This window comes from Rhinopithecus roxellana, chromosome 8, assembly GCF_007565055.1.
Source record: "Rhinopithecus roxellana isolate Shanxi Qingling chromosome 8, ASM756505v1, whole genome shotgun sequence".
Classification (NCBI taxonomy): domain Eukaryota; kingdom Metazoa; phylum Chordata; class Mammalia; order Primates; family Cercopithecidae; genus Rhinopithecus; species Rhinopithecus roxellana.
Window position 1 is genome coordinate 14,942,309 of NC_044556.1, and position 24,104 is coordinate 14,966,412.

The 24,104-nt window shown below is 54.6% G+C and overlaps 1 protein-coding gene across 4 annotated transcripts in view; it reads right to left on the minus strand.

Annotated features, from left to right (window-relative positions):
* PTPRS (protein tyrosine phosphatase receptor type S) overlaps window positions 1–23,770 on the minus strand; it is an 89,363-nt gene extending 65,593 nt beyond the window's left edge. For 2 of the 4 annotated variants that reach the window (XM_030936670.1, XM_030936668.1), the window contains exons 1-4: window positions 23,659–23,770; window positions 16,312–16,496; window positions 4,242–4,387; window positions 3,487–3,628 (exon numbers count right to left, since the gene is read on the minus strand). In XM_030936670.1, coding sequence (XP_030792530.1) covers window positions 3,487–3,628; window positions 4,242–4,387; window positions 16,312–16,402 — 379 coding nt within the window. In that variant the 5' untranslated portion in view covers window positions 16,403–16,496; window positions 23,659–23,770. Of the gene's footprint in view, window positions 1–3,486; window positions 3,629–4,241; window positions 4,388–16,311; window positions 16,497–23,658 lie in introns of those variants that run through there. The other 2 variants (XM_030936672.1, XM_030936669.1) reach the window with 1 other exon arrangement.
* Between the last annotated feature and the right edge of the window lie 334 nt (window positions 23,771–24,104).

The window sequence follows — 24,104 nt, forward strand, 5'->3', positions numbered from 1 at the left end:
CTCCGTCTCAAAAAAAAAAAAAAAAAGAGTGTGGATGGACGCTGGGGGCATTTTTCCCAGACTCCTGGGGACCGGGCAGTTGATAGCTTCACAGCTTGTCCTTTGAACACCCTGAGTGCTCAGCTTGGAGGCTGGCACGGGAAAAGAGGAGGCTGTTCCGTCTGTGCCCAGGAAAGGTCAGGGCAAAAATATCTGCTGGGAGGAGCAGGGCGGGCCACAGCGGGCTGACTCCACCCCTGCTCTTCCCTCCATCCCCCGGCGGGACGGGCTCCAGGACTCAGGCAAATGAAATGAGGGGCTCTCTTGTTAGAAAAGTATTAAGACTTTCCAGACCGCAACAGCAGAGGTTTTATCTTTTCTCCCCCCTCCCCCTGCCCTCATTTTAGAGACAGGGTCTTGCTTTGTCACCCAGACTGGGGTGCAGTGGCATGATCATAGCCCCCTGTAGCCTTGACCTCCGGGGCTCAGGGGATCCTCCTGCCCCAGCCTCCTAAGTACCTGGGACTTCAGGCAGGCACCACTACACCTGGCTAAGTTTTACATTTTTTTTTTTGTAGAGACTCGGACAGGCGGGGTATGGGGTCTCTACGTTGCCCAGGCTAGTCTCCAACTCCTGGGCTCAAGTGATCCTCTTGCTTTGGCCTCCCAAAGCGTTGGGATTACAGGTGTGAGCCACGGCACATGGCCAACAGCAGAGCTTCAAAAAGCACAGGGCCTTTCTTTCTTTTCTTTTGAGATGGAGTCTCCCTCTGTCACCCAGGCTGGAGTGCAGTGGCGCAATTTCAGCTCACTGCAGTCTCCGCCTCCCGGGTTCAAGCAATCCTCCTACCTCAGCCTCCCAAGAATCCGGGAGCTAGAATGACAGGTGCACATCACCACGCCTGGCTAATTTTTGTATTTTTGTACATCTGGGGCTTCCCCATGTTAGCCAGGCTGGTCTCAAAATCATGACGTCAAGTTGTCTACTTGCCTCGGCCTCCCAAAGTGCTGGGATTACAGGCCAAAGCACAGGGCCTTTCTGAGGGAGGGATCCTGTATGACTCTACAGGTCACTCGCCTGTGATGCCAGTCCCAGTTTCATGGGACCAGAGTCTGAAATCAAGTACGCCTAGGGCAGCTGTGATACCCCCTCCCAGGGCTCCAAGCTGGTCACAGCTGGGCTGCCCTGGAGGACACTGGAATAGCCTCATCTTGGGAAGCGACATGCAGGGGTCACCTCCAAGCTAACGGCTGGCAGTGGCTCATATTCATGGTTGGGGTGTCTCTGTGGGTGACAGGTGTAGCCCACCCACTTGGGAGCTGCAGAAGAACTGGTAACAAGCATCTTACTAAACCAGAATCATAATGGTGATGCACGTAAGAACGGGGGAGTAGAATTGACCAAATATGGCGTTGTGCTAATCTCTCTCCCTGTCTCACTCACTCATCTGGTTCACAGAATTACCCCTTGTGGTGAGAACCATTATTAACCGGTTTCTTTTTTTTTTTTTTTTCCCCGAGACGGAGTCTTGCCCTGGTCACCTAGACTGGAGTGCAGCGGCGCCATCTCGGCTCACTGCAACCTCCACCTCCTGAGTTCAAATGATTCCCCTGCCTCAGCTTCCTGAGTAGCTGGGATTACAGGTGCCCACCATCACGTTCAGCTAATTTTTGTATTTTTGGTACGTACAGGGTTTCACCATCTTGGCCAGGCTGGTCTTGAACTCCTGACCTCACGACCCACCTTGGCCTCCCAAAGTGCTGGGATTACAGGCATGAGCCATTGTGCCCAGCCATTTTATTTTTATTCATTCATTCATTCATTCATTCATTCATTTTGAGACAGAGTTTCGCTCTTGTCGCCCAGGCTGGGGTGCAATGGCATGATCTCAGCTCACTACAACCTCCGCCTCTTGGATTCAAGCGATTCTCCTGCCTCAACCTCCCGAATAGCTGGGACTACAGGTGCACGTCACCTTGCCAGGCTAATTTTTGTATTTTTAGTAGAGACGGGGTTTTACCATGTTAGCCAGGCTGGTCTTGAACTCCTGACCTCAGGTGATTCACCTGCCTCGGCCTCCCAAAGTGCTGGGATTACAGGTGTGAGCCCCTGCACCCGGCCCGACTTTAGAGATGAAAAAACTGCAGCTCAGAGAGGTTCATTAACTTGCCCTAGGTCACACAGCAACCAAGTGGCAGCCAGGACTTGAGCTCCACTGGCTGGGTCCAGTGCTAAAACCAAATTGCAATGGAGAAGGCAGCACAGAATGGTTGGGCAAGAGGTTTGTAAGGGGCTGTTTGAAATGATGCTGAACAAGAGTCTGTTCACAAAATTGCTTCCTCATTATAAAACAGCATCATTCAGATAGCCCCCTATAAACCCCTTGCAACTTGTTCAAGAGATGCACTTAGGCTGCACGCAATGACTCATGCCTATCATCTCAGCACTTTGGGAGGCCGAGGTGGGCGGATCATGTGAGGTCAGGAGTTTGAGACCAGCCTGGCCAACACGGTGAACCCCGTCTCTACTAAAAATACAAAAATTAGCCAGGTGTGGTGGCACGTGCCTGTAATCCCAGCTACTCGGGAGGCTGAGGCAGGAGAATTACCTGAACCTGGGGGGCGGAGGTTGCAGTGAGCTGAGATAGTGCCACTGCACTCTAGCCAGGGCAACAAAGCAAGACTCTGTCTCAAAAATAAAAAAAAAGAATTGCACCTGAACAAGGCCAGCAAGCAGCCCTGCAGGCCCGTGTGAATGTCTGGGGAAGTGGGGCAGCTATTTCCGCCTACCTAGCATCTGTTCATCCTTTATTTTTTGTAGAGATGGGGTCTCACTATGTTGCCCAGTCTGGTCTCACATGTGATCCTCCCACCTCAGCCTCCCAAAGTGCTGGGATTGCAGGTGTGAGCCGCCATGCCCAATCCTGTTTATCCTTATTCCTTTGGCGAAATGACACTCACTCTTGGCTCCAGGGAGGAGTCCAGCCAATCAGAGTGTTTGTTCCTCCTGAGCCAGTGATTAGTTCAGGGAGGGGCATGGGATCCAAGTTCATTGGGGGTGGGGGAATTCGCACTAAGGATAACATCAATACAGAAGGAAACAAAGCCGAGACAGAGAGTGAACTCTGAGAAAATTCAATGAGTCCCTGGATCCAGCTAAACCTGAAGCCAGCCACTCCACGGAATTTTAATTCTGCATATCAATTATCTTTCTCACTTGAACCCATCTGAGTTGGATCAGCCTCTTGTCATCAGAAGCACATGATGAAGATTATAAATTAGGATGATTCTAGTCTCTCAATTCCTTCCTTTCTTGCAAAGGCACAATAAATCCCTACCAGTAGGCTCTGGGCCCTGAGAGTGTTACTGGTTCAAGAAGGGAGATCAAGGTCCTCCCAAAAAAACCAAAGTAGGAAGGTTTGGGCTCACTTGCATGTATTCCTTTGGTGCTTGTCCCCAAAGCCCAGGGCCCGGTTCATCCTCCGCCCACCCTGGGGAGCCCAATACCTCGGAGGACAGTGAGCTTGGCATGGACTGTAATCTCCCCAACCGAGTTCTGGGCCACACACTCGTACACGTTTTCATCCCGCGGTGTCCTCAGAGGCTGGATCCTCAGGACTGCCCCCGCACTCTCATCAAACTCAATCGTCTGCCGTGGGCAGGGGAAAAAAGGACAGGGTGAGGCTGGCATCCCCAGGAAGGTTCCTGTCTAGGCTGGGCTGTAAGGGGATGGCAGTCAGCCCCATGATCCTGGGGGTGATGCGAGAAGAGCTGGAGGCTGAATGTGCATGTGTGCCGGTGTCCAGTATAAATGCTTGGGACACAGAGTACAGATTTGGGTACATGTAAGAACAGGGTGTTGTGTGCATGTGTGACTGTGATAAATGTTTGCAAGCCCATGTGACAGGCACGCAAAGGCGTGTGAAGACATGCGGAATGTGGCAATGTGCATGTGTGATCATGTACACGTACGTATTCAGTGTTGTAAAGTTCCTTTAGTGTGCACTGGTGCTGTGTACACTGAGCTGTGAAGAAGATTCAGAGAGGGCAGGGCTTTGCTTGAGGCCACACAGCATGGAGCTGGTAGAACAAGTGAGGCGGGCAGGGCCCCAGCTGAAGTCTGCACAGCCACACTTGCCTGGCCACCGATGCCTGTGCTCCACCTGGGGAATGTGTCCACGGTGTCTTCTGTGGCTGAGGTGCTAGTGGCCCTGCCTTGGGGGAGTGTTGACCCCAGGCTGCCTCTCCCCACCGCAACTCACCTCAAAGCGCTGAGAGTTGACCTTCTTGCCCTTCTTGTTCCAGGTCACTCGTGGCTTGGGGTCGCCCGTGGCTTGACACACGAAAGAGGCCACACCCCCGGACACACCGATCTGGTCCTTAGGTTCTTTGATAAACCTGGGGGGCTCTGGGGATACAGCGGAAAGAAGAGGGGAGCTGATGGGTCCAGGCATCTGGCTAGGATACCACAGAGCCATGAAAACCTGCCCTCCACCCTCTGCCCATAGAAATGCCACGTGGCCAATGGAGAGAGAGGGAGGAAAGCAAGGATGACAAAGAACACCCTCCCACCTCACCCCCCGCCATGGCACCCAGGTAGCCACATATCCCCACTTCCACCTGCAACAGCCACACCTGCCCACACATGGACACAACCTCACCTGGGCACACCTGCTCAGACACACTGCCACTGGGAAAGATGGAAGGGGAGACCCGTGAGATGTGGGGTCCCTAAATTCAGCACCTGAACCCCTCTCCATGGTGACCAGCCAAACCCTGGAGCGCCCTGAAAACACCTGCCAGAAGATAACTTGGTCTAATTCCCTGGCGAGACACGTGAGGAAACTGAGGCACCCAGCATGGGGGTGACCATGAGATATGAGGCCAGAGCCAGCATTCGAACCCAGAGCTCCAGCTTCTCGGGAGGCATCCAGGACACGGCTGGACACAAGGGGTCAGTGCCCACGAGAGTGGTCTGAGCTAGAGGCAGGAGCTCAGAAAGGGGGAGTAATATTTAATATTTAATATTTAACCTCTCCAACAGCATGCAGGGGCAGTGACATCCTGATCTTCATTTTCTTTGTTTTTTTTCTTTCAAAGAGAGTCTCACACTGCCGCCCAGGCTGGAGTGCAGTGGTGCGATCTCGGCTCACTGCAACCTCTGTGTCCTGGGTTCAAGTGATTCTCCTGCCTCAGCCTCCTGAGTAGCTGGGACTACAGGCACCCACCACCACGCCTAACTTTTTGTATTTTTAGTATAGATGGGGTTTCACCATGTTAGCCAGGATGGTCTCCATCTCCTGACCTCGTGATCCGCCTACCTCGACCTCCCAAAGTGCTGGGATTACAGGCGAGAGCCACTGCGCCTGGGCTTCTTTTCTTTTCTTTCTTTTTTTTTTTTTTAAGAGATAGGGATTCATTCTGTCACCCAGACTGGAGTGCAGCGGCACGGTCTTGGCTCACTGCAGCCTAGACCTCCCAGGCTCAAGCAATCCTCCCACCTTGGCCACCCAAGTAGCTGGGACTACAGGTACAGGCCGTCACAACTGTAATCCCAGCACTTTGGGAGGCTGAGGCTGGAGGATCACCTGAGGTCAGGAGTTCAAGACCAGCCTGGCCAACATGGTGAAACCCCATCTCTACTAAAGTAACAAAAATTAGCCAGACACAGTGGTGGGCACCTGTAATCCCAACTGCTTGGCAGGCTGAGGCCGAGTAATTGCTTGAACCTTGGAGATGGAGGCTGCAGTGAGCCGAGATCACGGCACTGCACTTCAACCTGGGCAACAGAGTGAGACTCCGTCTTATAGAGATGGGGTCTCACTATGTTGCCCAGGTTGGTCTGGAACTCCTGGCCTCAAGTGATCCTCCCACCTTGGCCTCCCAAGTAGCTACGTTGTCCAGCCTGGTCTCAAACTCCTAGTCTTGAGCAATCCTCCCACTTCAGCCTCCCAAGTTGCTGGATTTATAGGCGTGAACCACCATACCCGGCTCTGCAATCCCTATTTTATATGTGAGAAAACTGAGATACAAACCAGGCAAAGGACTTGCTTTGGCTGGACATGCAGCCAGGCCGTGGCTGAGCTGAACACGCTCCTTTGAACCAGGCTGGTTTTCACACCCACATTCTTCACCCTCCATGACTACCTGATGTATTCATTCAGTCTCTGCAATAAAGTCTGGAGTAGGAGTGGTTTTTTTTTTTTTTTTTTGAGGCAGAGTCTCACTCTGTCGCCCGGACTGGAGTGCAGTGACCGGATCTCAGCTCACTGCAAGCTCCGCCTCCCGGGTTTACGCCATTCTCCTGCTCCTGCCTCAGCCTCCCAGGTAGCTGGGACTACAGGTGCCACCACCTCGCCCGGCTAGTTTTTTTTTTTGTAGTTTTTAGTAGAGACGGGGTTTCACCGTGTTAGCCAGGATGGTCTCGATCTCCTGACCTCGCGATCCGCCCGTCTCGGCCTCCCAAAGTGCTAGGATTACAGGCTTGAGCCACCGCGCCTGGCCAGGAGTGGTTTTTGTTTGTTTGTTTGTTTTTGAGATGAAGTCTCGCTCTGTCACCAGGTCACCAGGCTGGAGTGCAGTGGCGCGATCTCGGCTCAGTGTAATCTCCACCTCTCAGGTTCAAGCAATTCTCCTGCCTCTACCACCCGAGTAGCTGGGATTATAGGCACGCAGCACCATGCCTGGCTAATTTTTGTATTTTTAGTAGAGATGGGGTTTCACCATGTTGGCCAGGGTAGTCTCGAACTCCTGACCTCAAGTGATCCACCTACCTTGGCCTCCCAAAGTGCTGGGATTACAGGTGTGAGCCACTGCACCTGGCCTGGAGTACGCGTGTTTTATTATTTTTGTTGAGACAGAATCTCGCTGTCGACTAGGCTGGAGTGCAGTGGCGTGATCTTGGCTCACTGCAAGCTCCGCCTCCCAGGTTCACGCCATTCTCCTGCCTCAGCCTCCCGAGTAGCTCGGACTACAGGGGCCCGCCACCATGCCTGGCTAATGTTTTTTATATTTTTAGTAGAGATGGGGTTTCACGGTGTTAGCCAGGATGGTCTCGATCTCCTGGCCTTGTGATCCACCTGCCTCGGCCTCCCAAAGTGTTGGGATTACAGGCGTGAGCCACTGCACCAGGCTGAGTACCCCTGTTTTAACACCCTAGAGCAACCTCAATCAGCTGCACCTGGGATAGGCTACCATATCTGTGGAGAATTCATTAACACTGTTTCCTTTTTACTGACTATTTTTACAGTAACCTTTGCATCTCCCAGAGGGATACTACATTTCCGTTCACAGGAATGTTACAACGTATCCCCTAAGATGAATGGAGCTACTGCTGAGATTTTTTCTTTTTCTTTTTTTTTTTTTTGAGACAAAGAGTCTTGCTCTGTCGCCCAGGCTGGAGTGCAGTGGCGTGATCTCCGCTCACTGCAAGCTCCGCCTCCCGGGTTCACACCATTCTCCTGCCTCAACCTCCCAAGTAGCTGGGACTACAGGCGCCCGCCACCATGCCCTGCTAATTTTGTTTTGTTTTGTTTTGAGGGCTGCAACATACTTACAAGAGTCCTCAGGAAGCAGCCTATATATCCAATAAAAAGGAACTGATCAAGTGAATGCCGGGCTATCTATGCAGCAGCGGAATACTACATAAATACAAAATGGGGGAAAGGGCCAGGCGTGGTGGCTCATGCCTCTAATTCCAGCACTTTGGGAGGTGGGCGGATCACGAGGTCAGGAGATCGAGACCATCCTGGCTAACATGGTGAAACCCTGTCTCTACTAAAAATACAAAAAATTACTGAGTTTTGCCATATTGCCCAGGCTGGTCTCGAACTCCTGTCCTCAAGGGATCCTCTCACATCGGGATTTTTTTTTTTTGAGACAGAGTCTCGCGCTGTCGCCCAGGCTAGAGTGCAGTGGCACGATCTCGGCTCACTGCAAGCTCCGCCTCCCAGGTTCACGCCATTCTCCTGCCTCAGCCTCCCATGTAGCTGGGACTACAGGCGCCCGCCACCATGCCTGGCTAATTTTTTGTATTTTTTAGTAGAGACGGGGTTTCACCGTGTTAGCCAGGATGGTCTCGATCTCCTGACCTCGTGATCCGCCCACCTCGGCCTCCCAAAGTGCTGGGATTACAGGCGTGAGCTACCACGCCCAGCCTCGGGAAGCTTTTTGATTATTTATTTATTTATTTATTTTTGTGGCAGGATCTCACTCTGTCACCCAGGCTCAAGGGCAGGGCGCGATTTCTGCTCACTGCAACCTCCGCCTCCCTGGTTCAAGCAGACTCTTCTGCCTTAGCCACCTGAGTAGCTGGGATTACAGGTGCATACCACGCCCGGCTAAGTTTTGTATTTTTGGTAGAGACAGGGTTTCCCCATGTTGGTCAGGCTCGTCTCGAACTCTTGGCCTCAGGTGATCCACCTGCCTCAGCCTCCGAACTTGCTGGGATTACAGGTGTGAGCCACCGCACCCGGCCAGGATGCTTTTAAAAATAAACTACTAGGGTAGGAACAAGAAGATAAACTATTAAATGAGGGGGTGTGTATAAGCAAGAGGTAATAAAGTATAGCAAACAAAGTATAGTTGCATGATTTTTTAAAATGAAAAAGGGTGGGGCGTGGTGGCTCATGCCGGTAATTCCAGCGCTTTGAGAGGCTGAGGCGGGCTCTCTAGATTAGGAGTTCGAGACTAGCCTGACCAACATGGTGAAAACTCCATCTCTACTAAGAATACAAAAATTAGCCAGGCTTGGTGGTGCGTGCCTGTAATCCCAGCTACGCAGGAGGCTGAGGCAGAAGAATCGCTTGAACCCGGAAGGTAGAAGTTGCAGTGAGTTGAGATCGCACCACTGCACTCCAGCCTGGGTGACATACCAAAACTCTGTCTCAAAAAAAAAAAAAAAGGAAAAAAGAAAAAAGGGAACTGATTGTGTGTACGTGTAGAAACAGTGCCGCCTCCAGGGAGCTGAGTGGCTGGACACAGGGACAGAGACTTTCATTCGTTATCTTTTCAGATTTAGAACTAAAGACAAATTGAATAAGTTATTTTTATTATTTTTTATTTTTCTTAGTTTTTTTTTTTTTTTTTTTTTGGAGAGACAGGGTCTCACGCTCACCCAAGGCTGGAGTGCAGTGGTGCAATCATAGGTCACTGCAGCCTCAAACTCCTGGGCTCCAGGGATCCTCTGGCCTCAATCTCCTGAGTAATTAGGACCACAGGTGCTTCCCACCACACGCAACTAATTTTTAATCTGTTCTAGAGACAGGGTCTCGCTATGTTTCCCAGGCTGGTCTGGAACTCCTGGGCTCACGAACCTCCCATCTCAGTCTCCCAAAGCTCTGGGATTAGCGGTGTGAGCCACCGTGCCCAGCTGAAGTTATTTATTTTTATTTTTACTTTTTTTTTTTGAGACAGAGTCTCACTCTGTCGCCCAGGCTGGACTCGCTGTAAGCTCTGCCTCCCGGATTCACGCCATTCTCGTGCCTTAGCCTCCCGAGTAGCTGGGACTAAAGGCACCTGCCACCATGCCCGGCTAATTTTTTTGTATTTTTTGTAGAAAGGGGGGGTTTCACCGTGTTGGCAACGATGGTCTCGATCTCTTGACCTCATGATCTGCCCGCCTCAGCCTCCCAAAGTGCTGGGATTACAGGCGTGAGCCACTGCACCTGGCCTGAAGTTATTTTAAACCATAAACTTGCTTAAGTAGGCCAGGCGCAGTGGCTCACACCTGTAATCCCAGCACTTTGGGAGGCCGAGGCAGGCAGATCACAAGGTCAGGAGATTGAGACCATCCTGGCTAACATGGTGAAACCCCGTCTCTACCAAAAATACAAAAATTAGCCAGGCATGGTGGCGGGCACCTGTAGTCCCAGCTACTCAGGAGGCTGGCTGAGGCAAGAGAATGGCGGGCAAACCCAGCAGGCGGAGCTTGCAGTGAGCTGAGCTCACACCACTGCACTCCAGCCTGGGCGACAGAGCGACACTCCGTCTGTTTTTAAAAAAAAAAAAAAAATTGCTTAAATAAAAAAGTGAGCTGATTAAAGAAAAAATGGAGCACAACTTTGTTTTAAGTAAAAGATTGGGGTCTGAGGAGAGGCAGAGGTCTAACAACTCAAACTTGAGCAACACTAGGACTTTGAGCCTCTACTACCGGCTGGAAATGGGTGAAGTGAGTCCAGGGGCCACATAGATTGACCAGAAAAGTTCTGGAAAGTTCCAGCTATTCAGAAGTCCAGAGAGGCCTTAAGAAGGCCTGAGGTTCCAAGTGTAGGTCCCTGTGGGCCCCAACGCCTACCCATCCATAGTCCGGGCTGGGCTTTAAACAAAACAGAGTTCCTGCCCCAGTGGCCTGACCAGCCTAACCTCCCTCACTCAAGGCTCTCCTCCTGTTGATATGACCATATGTGTCTGCTTTGAGCATCTGTCCCAAAAGTCACTACACCTGGTTGGGTGCAGTGGCTCATGCCTATAATCCCAGCACTTTGGGAGAGGATTGGATTACCTGAGGTCAGGAGTTCAAGACCAGCCTGGCCAACATGATGAAACCCCATCTCTACTAAAACATACAAAAATCAGCCCGGCGTGGCGGCAGGCGCCTGTAATCCCAGCTATTTGGGAGGCTGAGGCAGGAGAATCGTTTGAACCCAGGAGGCAGAGGTTACAATGAGCTGAGATCGTGCCATTGTATTCCAGCATGGGTGACAAAAGCAAAACTCCATCTCAAAAAAAAAAAAAAAAAGTCACTAGACCCACCATGTACAGGAATGCACGACCTCCCTTAACCTTTTTTTTTTTTTTGAGATGGAGTCTCGCTCTGTTGCCCAGGCTGGAATGCAGCGGCGCAATCTTGGCTCACTGCAACCTCCGCCTCCCTGGTTCAAGCGATTCTCCTGCCTCAGTCTCTAGAGTAGCTGGGATTATAGGCGCCCACCACCACGCCCGGTTGATTTTAGTATTTTTAGTAGAGACAGGGTTTCAGCATGTTGGCCAGGCTGGTCTCGAACTCCTGACCTCAAATGATCCACCCACCTCGGTCTCCCAAAGTGCTGGGATTACAGATGTGAGATGCCGCGCCTGGCCCCTCAACTCCTATTTATCCCTCTGATGAAACAACAGCCAGTCCCACTGTACAGATTCAGGAATGTTAATGGGTTCACAGAGCTCAGAGCTCAGAAGCTGGGTGTGGCAGCTCACGCCTGTAATCCCAGCAGTTTGGGAGGCCAAAGCGGGAGGATCACCTGAGGTTGGGAGTTCGAGACCAGCTTGAAAAACGTGGTGAAACCCCATCTCTACTAAAAATACAAAAATTAGCCCGGCGTGGTGGCAGGTGCCTGTAATCTCAGCTACTCGGGAGGCTGAGGCAGGAGAATCGCTTGAATCCAGGAGACAGAGGTTGCAGTGAGCTGAGATCACGCCATTGCACTCCAGTCTGGGTGACAGGGCAAGACTCTGTCTCAAAAAACAAACCACCACAAAAAATATCACAGAGCTCAGAAAAAAACAGCACTGGAATTTGAACCCGGGTTTCTGCCTCCAAGCCGACATCTTACTCTCCTTCCACATCCAGACCTTGAGCCTGATTAGGGCAGATGTTTTGCTCCACATTGAGCCTGGGCCTGCCCCCTCCTTCTGGCCTCAGTAATTGTGACCCAGGGCCATGAGTCCTCAGCCAAGGACATGAGGAAAAGTCACTGTGGCTGGGTCAAGAATGTTACTTCTCGTAAAAATCTCTCCCTCTGGAGCTGCTGGAAGGAAGGGCAGAAGCTGGCTGCGGGTAGAGACGCATCCAGATGCCTGTCTGACCTGGAGCCAGAACACACCCCTTGCCCCCTCCACTCCAGCGAGCAAGACCGGGCGGGTGCTACAATCAGCCACTGTCTGTGTTCCTTTCTCCCGGGGTCCCTTCCTCCTCCTCTCGCCTGGCAGCTCCAACCTCAGCTCGGCCAGCACCTCCCCTGTGGAGCTTTCTTGGGTTACTGCAGGCCCGGTCAGGAGTCCCTTATGCCACTGCAGCCTGGGCATCCCCAGAACACTGGGCTGAAATACCTGCTTGTGTGGCTCTCAGCAGAAAGGCCAAGGGACAGCCTCAGTTCCCTGGGACCTCAGATTTCCTCTCGGTGTCTGGTGGCCCTTGAGAAAACGGAGCTCCCAACATCACTGCCTGCTCTCGGATTTGGAGGGGTTCTACCTCTCAGAACTACCCCCACCACTGCAGAGCAAATACCCTCTCCGTCTTCTCCAGGCAGCTTTGGGATCGGAGCCAGCCTGGAAGAGCTGTCTCTGCCCACTGCGTTCGTTCCCGGTCAGAAAATGTCTTGTGGATGCTTGGGATCTCTCCTTTGGACAAAGCTTCCCCACCTTTTTCTCAGCAAAGGGGCAGAGACGCAGGAAGGACACCTTTGGGGCTTGAGAGGGCTGCGCACCTGCAGCTCGAGAGGCACAAAGACACGCCATGTGCTGTTTTATGCCTGTGGCCAGGAGGAGCAAAACTGAGGCTCAGAAAGGTGAAGAGGCCGGGCGCGGTGGCTCACACTTATAATCCCGGCACTTTGGGAGGCTGAGGCAGGCAGATCACCTGAGGTCAGGAGTTCAAGACCAGCCTGGCCAACACGGCAAAACTCCACCTCTACCAAAAATACAAAAATTAGCCAGGCGTGGTGGTGTGCGCCTGTAATCCCAGCTACTCGGAGGCTGAGGCAGGAGAATCGCTTGAACCCAGGAGGCAGAGGCTGCAGTGGGAGCCGAGATCGTGCCACTGCACTCCAGCCTGGGCAACAGAACAACAGAACAAGATTTCATCTCAAAAAAAAAAAAAAAAAAAAAAAAAAAAAAAGAGAGACAGGACCTGCCTTTGGTCACACGGCATGTGATGGGCAGAGAAAGGATTCCAACCCAGGCCTGTCTGGCTCCAGTGCCCTGAAAATAACACAGGCTGGATAAATGGGGCTGTGGGTCTTTATTGACCACAAGTACCGTGGATGTCCCTGTTTCTTAGATGAAGAGACAGAAGTTCAGGTGGTGTTGCCAGTATCAAAAAAGCTGGGAAGCGAACCCGGCTCTCTCTGGAGGCAACGGGCCTGAGCCTCCCGCTCCGTGGCCTGGCTTGGTGCCATCTCTGTTTTTCCATTTCAGATTCTGCGGACAAGAATTCAGTGCCAGAGCTGGTGACCCACCCACCCTGTCCCCTCCAACTCTGCCCGGGGCCAGCCCCACGGCATCCTGGGAAGACCCCACTGGATCTGAAGTGGTTTCTGAAGCAGAAATTGTTCCCTTACGCCTGGAATCCCAGCACTTTCGCCTGGAATCCCAGCACTCTGGGAGGCTGAGGTGGGCAGATCACCTGAGGTCAGGAGTTCAAGACCTGCCTTGCCAATGTGGTGAAACCCCATCTCTACTGAAAATACAAAAATGAGCAGGGCATGGTGGTAGGCGCCAGTAATTCCAGCTCCTCGGGAGACTGAGGCACGAGAATTGCTTGAACCTGGGAGGCAGAGGTTGCAGTGAGCCGAGACTGCACCATTGTACTCCAGCCTGGACGACAGAGCGAGACTCCATTTCAAAAAAAAGACAAAAGAAAAGAAAAACTGAAAGGGGTCAGTACTGAAGGCCAGACATCCCCAATGCAGTGGAGAGAGGCCAGGAAGACTCAGGCCCTGGAGGCGGCCGGACAGATCACAGCACAGCTATACCTGGCTTCTGGTCCCTGAGGGAGTGTGGTCATGGGGAACTTGGTCTGTGGGACCAGGCAGCTCAAGTTCAAACGGCCACTTCTGGTCGAGCACAGTGGCTCACGCTTGTAATCCCAGCACTTTGGGAGGCTGAGTTGGGAGGATCGCTTAAATCTAAGAGTTTGAGACCAGCCTGGGCAACATAGTAAAAGCTCCGTCTCTGTAAGAAATCTAAAAAATTAGCCAGGCCAGGCACTGAGGCTCAGGCCTGTAATCCCAGTATTTTGGGAGGCTGGGGTGGAGGATTGCTTAAGCCCATGAGTTTTAGACCAGTTTGGGCAACATAGTAAGAACTCCATCTCTACAAGAAATTTAAAAAATTAGCCAGGCTGGCCGGGCTCAGTGGCTCATGCCTGTGATCCCAGCACTTTGGGAGGCCGAGGCAGGAGGATCATGAGGTCAGGAGATTGAGACTACCCTGGCTAACATGGTGAAACCCCATCTCTACTAAAAATACGAAAAATTAGCCGGGCGTGGTGGCGGGCGCCTGTAGTCCCAGCTACTCGGGAGGCTGAGGCAGGAGAATCGCTTGAACCCGGGAGGCAGAGGTTGCAGTGAGCCGAGATTGTGCCACTGCACTCTAGCCTGGGGAACAAGAGCGAGACTCCATCTCATAAATACATATATATATATATATATATATATATATATATATATATATTAGCCAGGCCAGGCACAGAGGCTCATGCCTATAATCCCAGCACTTTGGGAGGCCAAGGTGCTTCAGCCCATCTCTTTTCTTTTTTTTTCTGAGACAAGGTCTGAATCTGTTGCCCAGGCTGGAGTGCAGTGGTGCAATCAGTTTCCGTAGTTGTATGACGGGGATGCTGATAATCGCATTCACCTCATCGGGGTGTGCTGACTGATCTGAACGCATAGTGGCATTTACTAAAAAACAGCATGAAGCCAGATGCCATGGCTGGCTCACACCTGTAATTCTAGCACTTTGGGAGGCCAAGGCAGGTGGATTGCTTGAGCTCAGGAGTTCAAGACCAGCCTGGGCAACACAGTGAAACTGCATCTCTACAAAAAATTTAAAAAATTAATCGGGCATGGTAGTCCATGCCTGTAGTCCCAGCTACTTGGGAGGCTGAGGTGGGAGGATCGCTTCAGCCTGAGACGTGGAGTTGCTGAGATCCTGCCACTGCACTCCAGCCTGGGTGACAGAGTGAGACCCCATGTCAAAAAGAAGAAACAACAATTAAAAAAAAGCAGCACGAAAATAAGAAAAAGCACAAATGAATGAGTCGGGGTGTATGTCTCCAGTTTGTTCACCAGCAGGAACACTTATGCTTGTGGTAACACAGGATTGCTGGCCTGCTATGTGCCCAGCTATGTGCCCAGCAGCAGGCAGGGGCTTATGACACGTCCTTGTCATAAGAATGCTGGATGTGCATAATGATAGGAACCCTGTGACGGTGGGTAAGGGAGGCTGAGCCACTAGTCCGAGGTTGTGCAGCAGGTCAGCAGCAGAGCCAGGATTCAAACCCAGCCTGACTGTAGAACCCAGTCTCTTTCCCTACTCCCCTGATCCCGTATGTCCTCATGGGCCTGAGTGATGCCTTCTCCAGGTCCTTCATGGTGGGTCTTGGCATTGGGCCCCAAATGGACCTTCATCCTCTTCACATTACAGCCAGAAATGCTGCCTTGCCCATCTCTAAACTATACCAACCTCTTTCACCTCCAGGCCTTCCCGGGTGCTGTCATCCTGACAAGGAATAGCTTTTCTATTGGCGAACTCCTATACACTCACAAAACCCCAGTCCCAATGCCCTTTCTCCCAAGAAGCCTCCCCTGGCTCCGCCTGAGAAAGTTTGTCTGCGTGTCTGCCACCAGGTGTAGCTACTGCCCACAGCAAGGAAAGGTGAACTCTGTGGCTCACTAAGGAGTGACCTCAAATAAGTCCTTGCCTCTTTTGAACCTTGTTTTCCTTCATCGGAAAACATGGAAGGTAACAGAACTGACACACCGGGTTTTGTCAGGCTCAAGGGAGAGGAAGCAGGTAAAATCTGGGCTTAGCATGGAGCCTGGTGCTGAGTTGATGCTGGGGACACAGACACCACCACCATCGTTACTGTTATTTATGAATACCAGCATTGTTATTTATCTCTGAATCTCTCAGGGCTCAGCACACAGCCCTCAGCATTCAGCCTCATTTGTGGAGCATAAAAGTTCCACTTGGCAGCCGGGCGCCGTGGCTCACACCTGTAATCCCAGCACTTTGGGAGGCCGAGGCAGGTGGATCACGAGGTCAGGAGATTGAGACCATCCTGGCTAACATGGTGAAACCCCGTTTCCACTAAAAACACAAAAAAATTAGCCGGGCATGGTGGCGGGCGCCTGTAGTCCCAGCTACTCGGGAGGCTGAGGCAGGAGAATGGCGTGAACCCGGGAGGCAGAGCTTGCAGTGAGCTGAGACTGCGCCACTGCACTCCAGCCTGGGCGACAGAGCGAGACCCCGTCCCCCAAAAAAAAAAAAAGTTCCATTTGGCAAAATGGAGGGCCCCCGGGAGGAGGTGGGGAGCGTGCTCACACACACACAGCCATAAATGCACACAGGTAAACAAACACGCGGACACCTGCACACCCCGTGCCAGCTTCTTACCTTCTGCTGCACAGCCTCCAACGAGCAGGACCACAAGGAGGCCCATGGGACCAACCACGGATACCATGCCAGGGCCCCAGGTGGGCGCCATGCTTGGCAGCGACCTCCGATCTCCGCCCTGGAGGGGGATGGCCCCCCGGTCCCTCACAGAGAGGCCTCAAGCCGAGTGTCAGATGGGGCAGCGTCTGCAGAGACAATGAAGGGCTGTGAGAGGCGAGTGGGGAAATCCAGGAGACCTTCATGGAGGAGGCAGCGGGAGGGTCACGTGGAGCGGGGGAGGGTCCTGCAGGGGCTGCTCATGGGAAAATGGGGAAGGATCACGGGGTGATGGGATGGAATGAAAGTGCTGGGCCCCTGCTACAGAATTAATGTGTCCCCCCGCCAAAAAGAAAATCGTTATGTCGAAACCTAGTCCCCACTACGATGGTAATAGGAGGTGGAGTCTTTGGAAAGTGACTAAGTCATGAGAGCAGAGACCTCATGAATGGGATTAGTATCATAAAAGATCTCCCAGAAAGCTCCCTTGCCCTTTCTGCCACGTGAGGACACAGGGAGAAGATGCCTTCCATGAACCAGAAGACAGCCCTCACCAGACACCAAGTCTGTGTTGCCATGATCTTCGGCTTCCCAGTCTCTAGAACTGTGAGGTACAAATTTCTGTCGTTTACAAGCCACTTGGTCTGTGGTATTTGGCTATAGCAGCCCAAATGGACTAAGGCAGCCTCCAACCACCAGCGAAACCCCAACCCCAGCATGAGTCCCCAACCCAGGCTGGGCCCGTGACTCAGACCAAGCCCCACACCAGGACTGAGGACCTCTGGGGGTGCTGAGCACCGATTTTCTCCAACTCACAGGCTGCTTCTCAGGAAGGAGGGGACTCCAAACTACGCTGCTGTCTGGCTCTAAAACCTGGTCCTAGGCCGGGCGCGGTGGCTCAAGCCTGTAATCCCAGCACTTTAGGAGGCTGAGACGGGCGGATCACGAGGTCAGGAGATCGAGACCATCCTGGCTAACACGGTGAAACCCTGTCTCTACTAAAAAATACAAAAAACTAGCCGGGCGAGGTGGCGGGCGCCTGTAGTCCCAGCTGTTCGGGAGGCTGAGGCAGGAGAATGGTGTAAACCCGGAAGGCGGAGCTTGCAGTGAGCTGAGATCCGGCCACTGCACTCCAGTTTGGGCGACAGAGCGAGACTCCGTCTCAAAAAAAAAGAAAAAAAAAGAAAAAAAAAAAAAAAAACCTGGTCTCCCAAGTCATGAGACAAATCTCTCCCACACACCTGCCTGTCCCTGCCCTGCTCTAAGACCTCCCATGGCTCCCGGAGCCCCCAGGGGAAGCCACTCCTGCTGACTTCACTGTTTCCCCTCGCTTGGAGGTATAGCCAGGCCGGCTAAGCTCAGTCCCACCTCCAAGCCTTTGCTTCTGCGTGCCCTCTGCCTGGAATGCTGTCCCCCACCACATGACAGGTCTCAGCTCAGCTGTCACTTCCTCAGGAAGCCCTTCTCTGCCCCTCAAAGGTCAACCCCCCCTACATTCTACATCCCAGAGCGTCAGATATGACTAAGGTTATGCTCCATGGTATTCACCCTGGTTCCCAAATTAAATGAAAAGATGTTCATCATCCAGCACGTCTCTCCTACAAGAACCTCAACTCCTCCTGGGCAGAAGGATCCCTCATCACACACCTGGAACCCTGGAACGGCCCCCTCCCCATCTCCCCAATCTCTACTCTGTCCAGAGCCAGGTCAGAGGGCCAGGGAGGGGCAGGGAGAGGCCCAAGGATAAGATCTTTGTTGCCCAGTCAGGCCGGCACCCATGCCAGCCCATGCCCTGGGCGGGTCCAGGCCGTGGCCACAGGAACTGGTGGCGCATAATAACGGGGCAGCCCCTGTGATTCTGACTCCCAAAATACCCAGCTGCGGTCACCTCGCCCAGCCCTGGAGTGGTCCCAGGGGAAGGATGGGCGGGTAGTGCCCAGGTCACAGCCTAGGGTGAGGAACAGGATTGGGGGGGCCTCGGTGTACATAGTGAGGCCACAGGCACATAGTCAGACCAGGCACAGAGAATGATGCCTGCTAAATCAGGCCACAGACATACACAGATATACACAGTCAAATCACCAATACACACCGACACACAGTCAGACTGCAAGCAGTTCTGTATCTGCAAGAGACACAGAAACAAATGTATTCACACAGTCAGGCAGCAGAGATGGGCACACGCACACGCACAATCAGGCAAATAAAACTTGCACATAGTCAGACCACAAACACAGGCCCAAAATCAGACCACAGACATACACCAAGCCAGAAAAGATACCGACACAGGGTCACGGTGGGGCAGGCAGTACACGTACACAGTTAGGTTACAGGGAACTGCAAACAAGCAATTAGATCAGAGATACCTACAGGTGCACAAGCAGGTCAACGTCACCCGCAGACACAGGTGCCGGCACACTGTCAGACTATAGATAGGCCACTCAGTCAGCAGACCACAGGTGCATGCACCAGCCAGCCAAATAGAGACGCACAAAGTCAGATTCCCTTCCTACACACATATGTGCACACACCCAGGCTGCATAGACACGTACACGCATAGTCACACTCTAGGTACACCTTAGACACAACCAGTTGGGGACTGGGAAGATGAAGGAAATGAAGCCTAGAGCACAGTCCCTTACTCTGAGTCCCCGCCCTGGCCCTTTAAGAGCAAAAGTCGCCAACAAGGAAGGCGGTGGCCCCAGATGGAGAAAACAGCCTGTGGCCAGCTGGGGCTAGGGTGACCACAGTGGCTGGCCCTGCCCAGAAATGCACATCTGCTTGGCCACACTGGTGGGGCGAGGTCAGTCCCAGATCACTTTGAGCAGCTGGGCAGGCCTGCAGAGAGCCTCTGGGGAAACTGAGGCAACATAGCAAACCTGAAGTGCAGAGAGCACGGGTAGGAGTCACTTGCACAGAGAGCCTAGGTGGGGCACACATATGGAGGGCCCCAGCCACAGATGACTCTCCCACATCCCACGGGGACCTCAGGGCAGTCACCTTCTAAACCGGGCAGCCCTAATTACACCCTGGCTCCCACGGCAGAGGCCATGTTGGGCCCACACCTCCCTGATGTCTGGGCAGGACAAGGCTGAGCCAGGCACAGGCAGGCAGGGCCTGGCCATCGACTCCCCCTAGATCCACCACTCCAGCCTGTCAGGGGCAGGGACGAGGAGCTATAGCAACAGGGGCATTTGAGGCACGGGTGATGCCTCAGGAATAGGGTGGTGGGAGGGGCCCAGGGAGTGGGGTTCAGACACTACCGCTGCAAAACACAAAACATTCCAGGGTCCCTTAGGTGCCAATCCTCCCTAGGGGAACCTCCCATGATGCGGAAAAGACCCTGCACACCCACGACCCTCCTACTGACTCCTGCTTCCACGAAAACTCCAGGTGTGGGGTCTTCTGTGAGGACTTGGGAGACAAGATCCCGAAGTCCCATCAGCTCTGCCTTCAGAATCTGTCCCCAAACTGCCCACTTCTTACTCATTCTTCTGCCTCCACTTCTTCCAGCCCCAGTCACCGGCCTGGATGGACACGGTCACCTCCACCCTGGTCTCCCAGCTTCCGCCCTCGCCCTCCGTCTGTTTCACCCACAGAAAGCAGAAAGCATCTGCCAGCACCTGAGTCAGGGCCCGTCCTTCCTCTGCCCACAGCCCTCCATGGCTTCCACCTGCCTCGGGGTCAAAGCCCAAGTCCTTCCTGAGGCCCACCAGGTCCTGTACGACCTGCTCCATCCCCTCCCTGCTCTCCCCTCCTCCCTCTCTCCCCTTCCTCTCTCTGCTCCAGCCACACAGCCTCCTTGCTGTTCCTCCAACACCCCAAGTGTAGTCCAGTCCTACCCCCAGGCCTATTGCATGGGCCATTCCTGGATTTAATATTGGGTGAGGACCAAAAGGTGAATGGGAATTGGGGGCAAGGGTGTCTGTGCACTAGGAACAGCATGAGGAACAGCAAGGGGGCAGCACTGAGAGGTCCTAGGAGGGAGAGGGGGAGAGACCAGGACAGAGAGGTACACACACACAAACTAGACCCACAGGACAGCCAGGAGCCCTATGTGGCCCTGGGCAGGGAGGGACACAGTCAGGTTGGTGCCAGGTCAACCCTCCACCATGCCCTCTTGCAACAAGGCAGCCTGGGCCACCAGCCTTGCCACTGCCAAGAAAGGGAAACTAAGTCAGGTGCAGTAATCTGCAAGCTCCCAGGAAATGACACAGTTGTCAGGAAAAGCATGGCAGCCCCTGGTGGCCAGGGAGGCTGCGCCAGGGCTAGGGAGAAGGGGAAGGAGGGACTGCTGGACCTTGAACCCACGTGGGGCTCAGGGAGGGTCTCTGCCCACCCCGCCTGGCTCTCGGGGGCTAGGCTGCCCATCACTAGCTTGTGGCAGCTGGTCGGAGGCAGGCGCTTGCCTTTTACAGATGAGGAAACTGAGGCTCACGGAAGAACAGGGACTCAGCCAAGGCCCCCAGCTGGGGTGGGACTTGGGTCTAGAGCCCATGTTTAATCTTGTGACTGTCTTTCCCTAGCTACTGCGGGATCTCTGAACAGCTCTCTCTGGGCCTGGTAGAGCCTGCTGACCGCCTCTGGGGACTCCCCCGCAGTGCTAATGGGGGGCGAGTGGGCACCCATTCCAACCAGGCGCCAGGGCATGGGTCACGCGATCTAGGAGCCGGCTTTGCATGCCCACGCGGTCCAGGGAGCATAAAGGGGTGATTATGACCCAGGCCGGGCAGCAAACAGGCTATGTCACCCGCACGAGGTGGGGGCTCCTCAGGCCGGAGGAGCCTCCGGGTGCCTCTCCCAGCCCCGGCTCCGGCTGTAGAGTCTACCCTGCCCTGTCCTGGGGCGGGAGTCTGGGGGCCTAATTCTAACCCTCAGGGGCCATCCCATGACCCCAGGGCAGGAGAAGCTGAGGCTGGTGATGCCAGCAGTAGGACTCAGGGAAAAGACCCTCACCCTGCACAACATCTCCACCTTCACATCCACCCCCCACCCACATCTCTCCCATGCCACCGCCTGGAATGTCATTTCCAGGACTGGACCCTGGCCTCCAGCCTCCCTGGACCTGGGTCACTCCCACATCCACTCAAGCACGGACAGGCAGCGAGGGCCCCCTTGGGCAGCAAGCCCAGGCTCTGTGGCCACTGGTGGGCTCAAGTCAGCTCTGGCCAAGCCACTGTCCCTCCCAGGTCACCATTATCTCCCTATCAGGAAACAGGCTCAGGGAGGGGCTGGGTGGGACTGGCCCTTCCTGGAACTGAAGACGGGGGACCTGGCTTTAATTGACTATTGATTGTATTGGGAAGAAGTGATAGCTTAGGGCACTGTCCCCAGGGGTCCTGGTGGCCAGGAGTAGAAGGGTGGGGCAGACAGGGAACCAGGCCCAGCCCTGGAGAGGGAAATCATTAAAGTCCACTGGGTGCCCCTGGGGTGCTGAGCCCCATTAGATGCTGTGTTTCCTGCTGTTTAACGGATTAGGAAACCGAGGCTCCTGCATGGAGAAGGGGGCTGGGCTGGGTTAGGATTTGAGGCCAGAGCCCAGCTCTCAATCGAGCTCAGGGTCCACGACCCCTAGGCGCCCGGGCTGCCAAAATCGCCCCATCGGCGTGTCCCCCATGCTGGCTTCATGAACAACTTGAGACGCCAAGATCTGGGGGCACCCCTGCTTCTGCTCACACACCCACGGTGGCTCCCAGCTCCTGTGCTCGGTGTTCTGGGCCCTTCTTGATGTGACTACATCCATCTCTTCCCTACCCCCTCTTCCCAAAAGGTCCTGCAGTTCTCAGAATACACTGTCTCAGGCCTCTGAGCCTCTTCCCATACAGGTCCCCCACCTGGCACACCCTTCCCCAGCTGGCCCACGGTCACAGTCAGCTCATCCTATAAGCTGCGGCCACAAGATGCCTCCACTCCAAGCTAAGCCCCGTTCTCCTCTGCTCTAAAACCCCCATGGCTCCCATCAACACGCATTAAAACTCAGACTGCTACCTCAGCCTCCAGAGCTGCCAGCCCGGCCTCTACTGACCCCGTCACGCCACAACCCCCCATGCCAGGCTTCCCATGCCACCTTGATCCCCCCACTTGTGGCCCCTGGCTCCCATAGGGGTATTTACACCCACTGTTCCTTACACCCAGCACACCCTTCCATATCCCCATCAAATCTCAGCCCTCGCACTCATCCTCAGGTCTCAGCTGAGCTGTCACCTCCTTCAGGAAGTCCTCCTGGATGCCCCAGGTTGGATCAAGACCCATTCTGCGCTACCCCATCACAGCTGTGCTCCCACTGTGGGTCTGTCAACCCTCTGGATGGAAGCCCTCTTCCCACCCCAGGAACGTGGCAAAGCCGCTGCGTGCACTGGATGCCTGCTGCATACCCAGCTCCACCTGGTACTTTATCCACATCATCCCTGGGGTCACCTGGGTTTCAGAGATGGAAACTGGGACCATAGACAGAGACCACCCCAGGCAATGGAGGCCAATACGGGGACATCCTCACATCCACCCTAGGGGGTCTGGCTGAGACTTAAAGGGTGGGGGTGAGGCTCTGGAAGGAGCAGACAGGGCTTGGGGTTGACGCCAGCCTGGGGTCTGCCGGAAGCCCTTTGGGGAGGGTCACCAAATTCCATCAGCTCAGGACTCAGGGACTGGAACGGCTTAGAGCTCAGGGACGGGAATGGGTAACGGAAAGGTACGAGCTGCCCTGACCGTCCCAGAACACACCACCACAGACCCCTCCCTGAGGCCAAGCCCCCCAGTTTCTTAAAGCCCCCCAACAAAGCACAGAGGCAACGTGGGGTCCCCAGGCCCAAGGGGAGCTGAAACAAATGGATGGAGGTAAACTTTCGCGATTTTCGGAGTTGGCTAACAGCAGGAATTCCTGCCACGCACCCCCCACCACTACCTGCCCCCTCTGCGGTCCTGTTGCCTCCTCTGCCTTCTGCGAAGTCCCCAATCAGAGCTCCCCCGGGCTGGCAGCGAAGGCTGCCCCGCGCCTGGCTCCGCCCCTGGGAGGTGGGGGAGGAGAAGGGGTTGGGGGAGGAGGTCGGGCTGGGGGCCAGGCGGGGGAGGGGACCCTGCGGAGCATAACGGTCTGGAGTTTTCCAAAGTGTAAGCGACGGGCCTGAATGGGGGGGGCGCCAGGCAGCAGCAGGCCCAAATTGTCCCTGGAGGGAGGCCAGCCCGGTCAGGCCCGTTCTAAGCTGGGGGGACCCCCGCGTCCCCCGTCTCGGAGCACGGAGTGGGAGCGAGGAGAGGGACAAAGCCTGGCGCGGCCCGGGCCTCGGGATGGAAGGGCGTCCCGGGCGCACTCACCCCGCGGCTCGGAGATTGGGCCCGGGCCCCGCGAGGCCTCCACAGGGCCCGCCGCAGCCGGTCCCCGCGTCCCTCGGTCCGCCCGGAGCGCGGCGCGCAGCGAAGACTCGGGAGAGGCCTCGGCCTGGGGAGCTCGGCCTGGGGGCGGGGCAAGGGGCGGGGCTGCAGGGGGCGGGGCTGCAGGGGACGGCCCCGGAGAGGGGGTATGGGGGGGCAGGGAAGGGCCCCGGCCGGAAGTGGGGCGGGGGGACCTGAGGGGAGCCCCATCTGGAGGCGCAGAGAGCCTCCGCAGGGGTCCGTGCAGCATTGAGAGAAGGGGCGCCCTAGGGAGGGCATGACCCAAGACCCCTCCCTCCCTAAGCCTGGTCCCACTGGGAGCCTCTACCTTGCTCCCCGCTTCCACAGCTCTGATCGTGGCCATGGCAACGGATGAGGAGACTGGATGC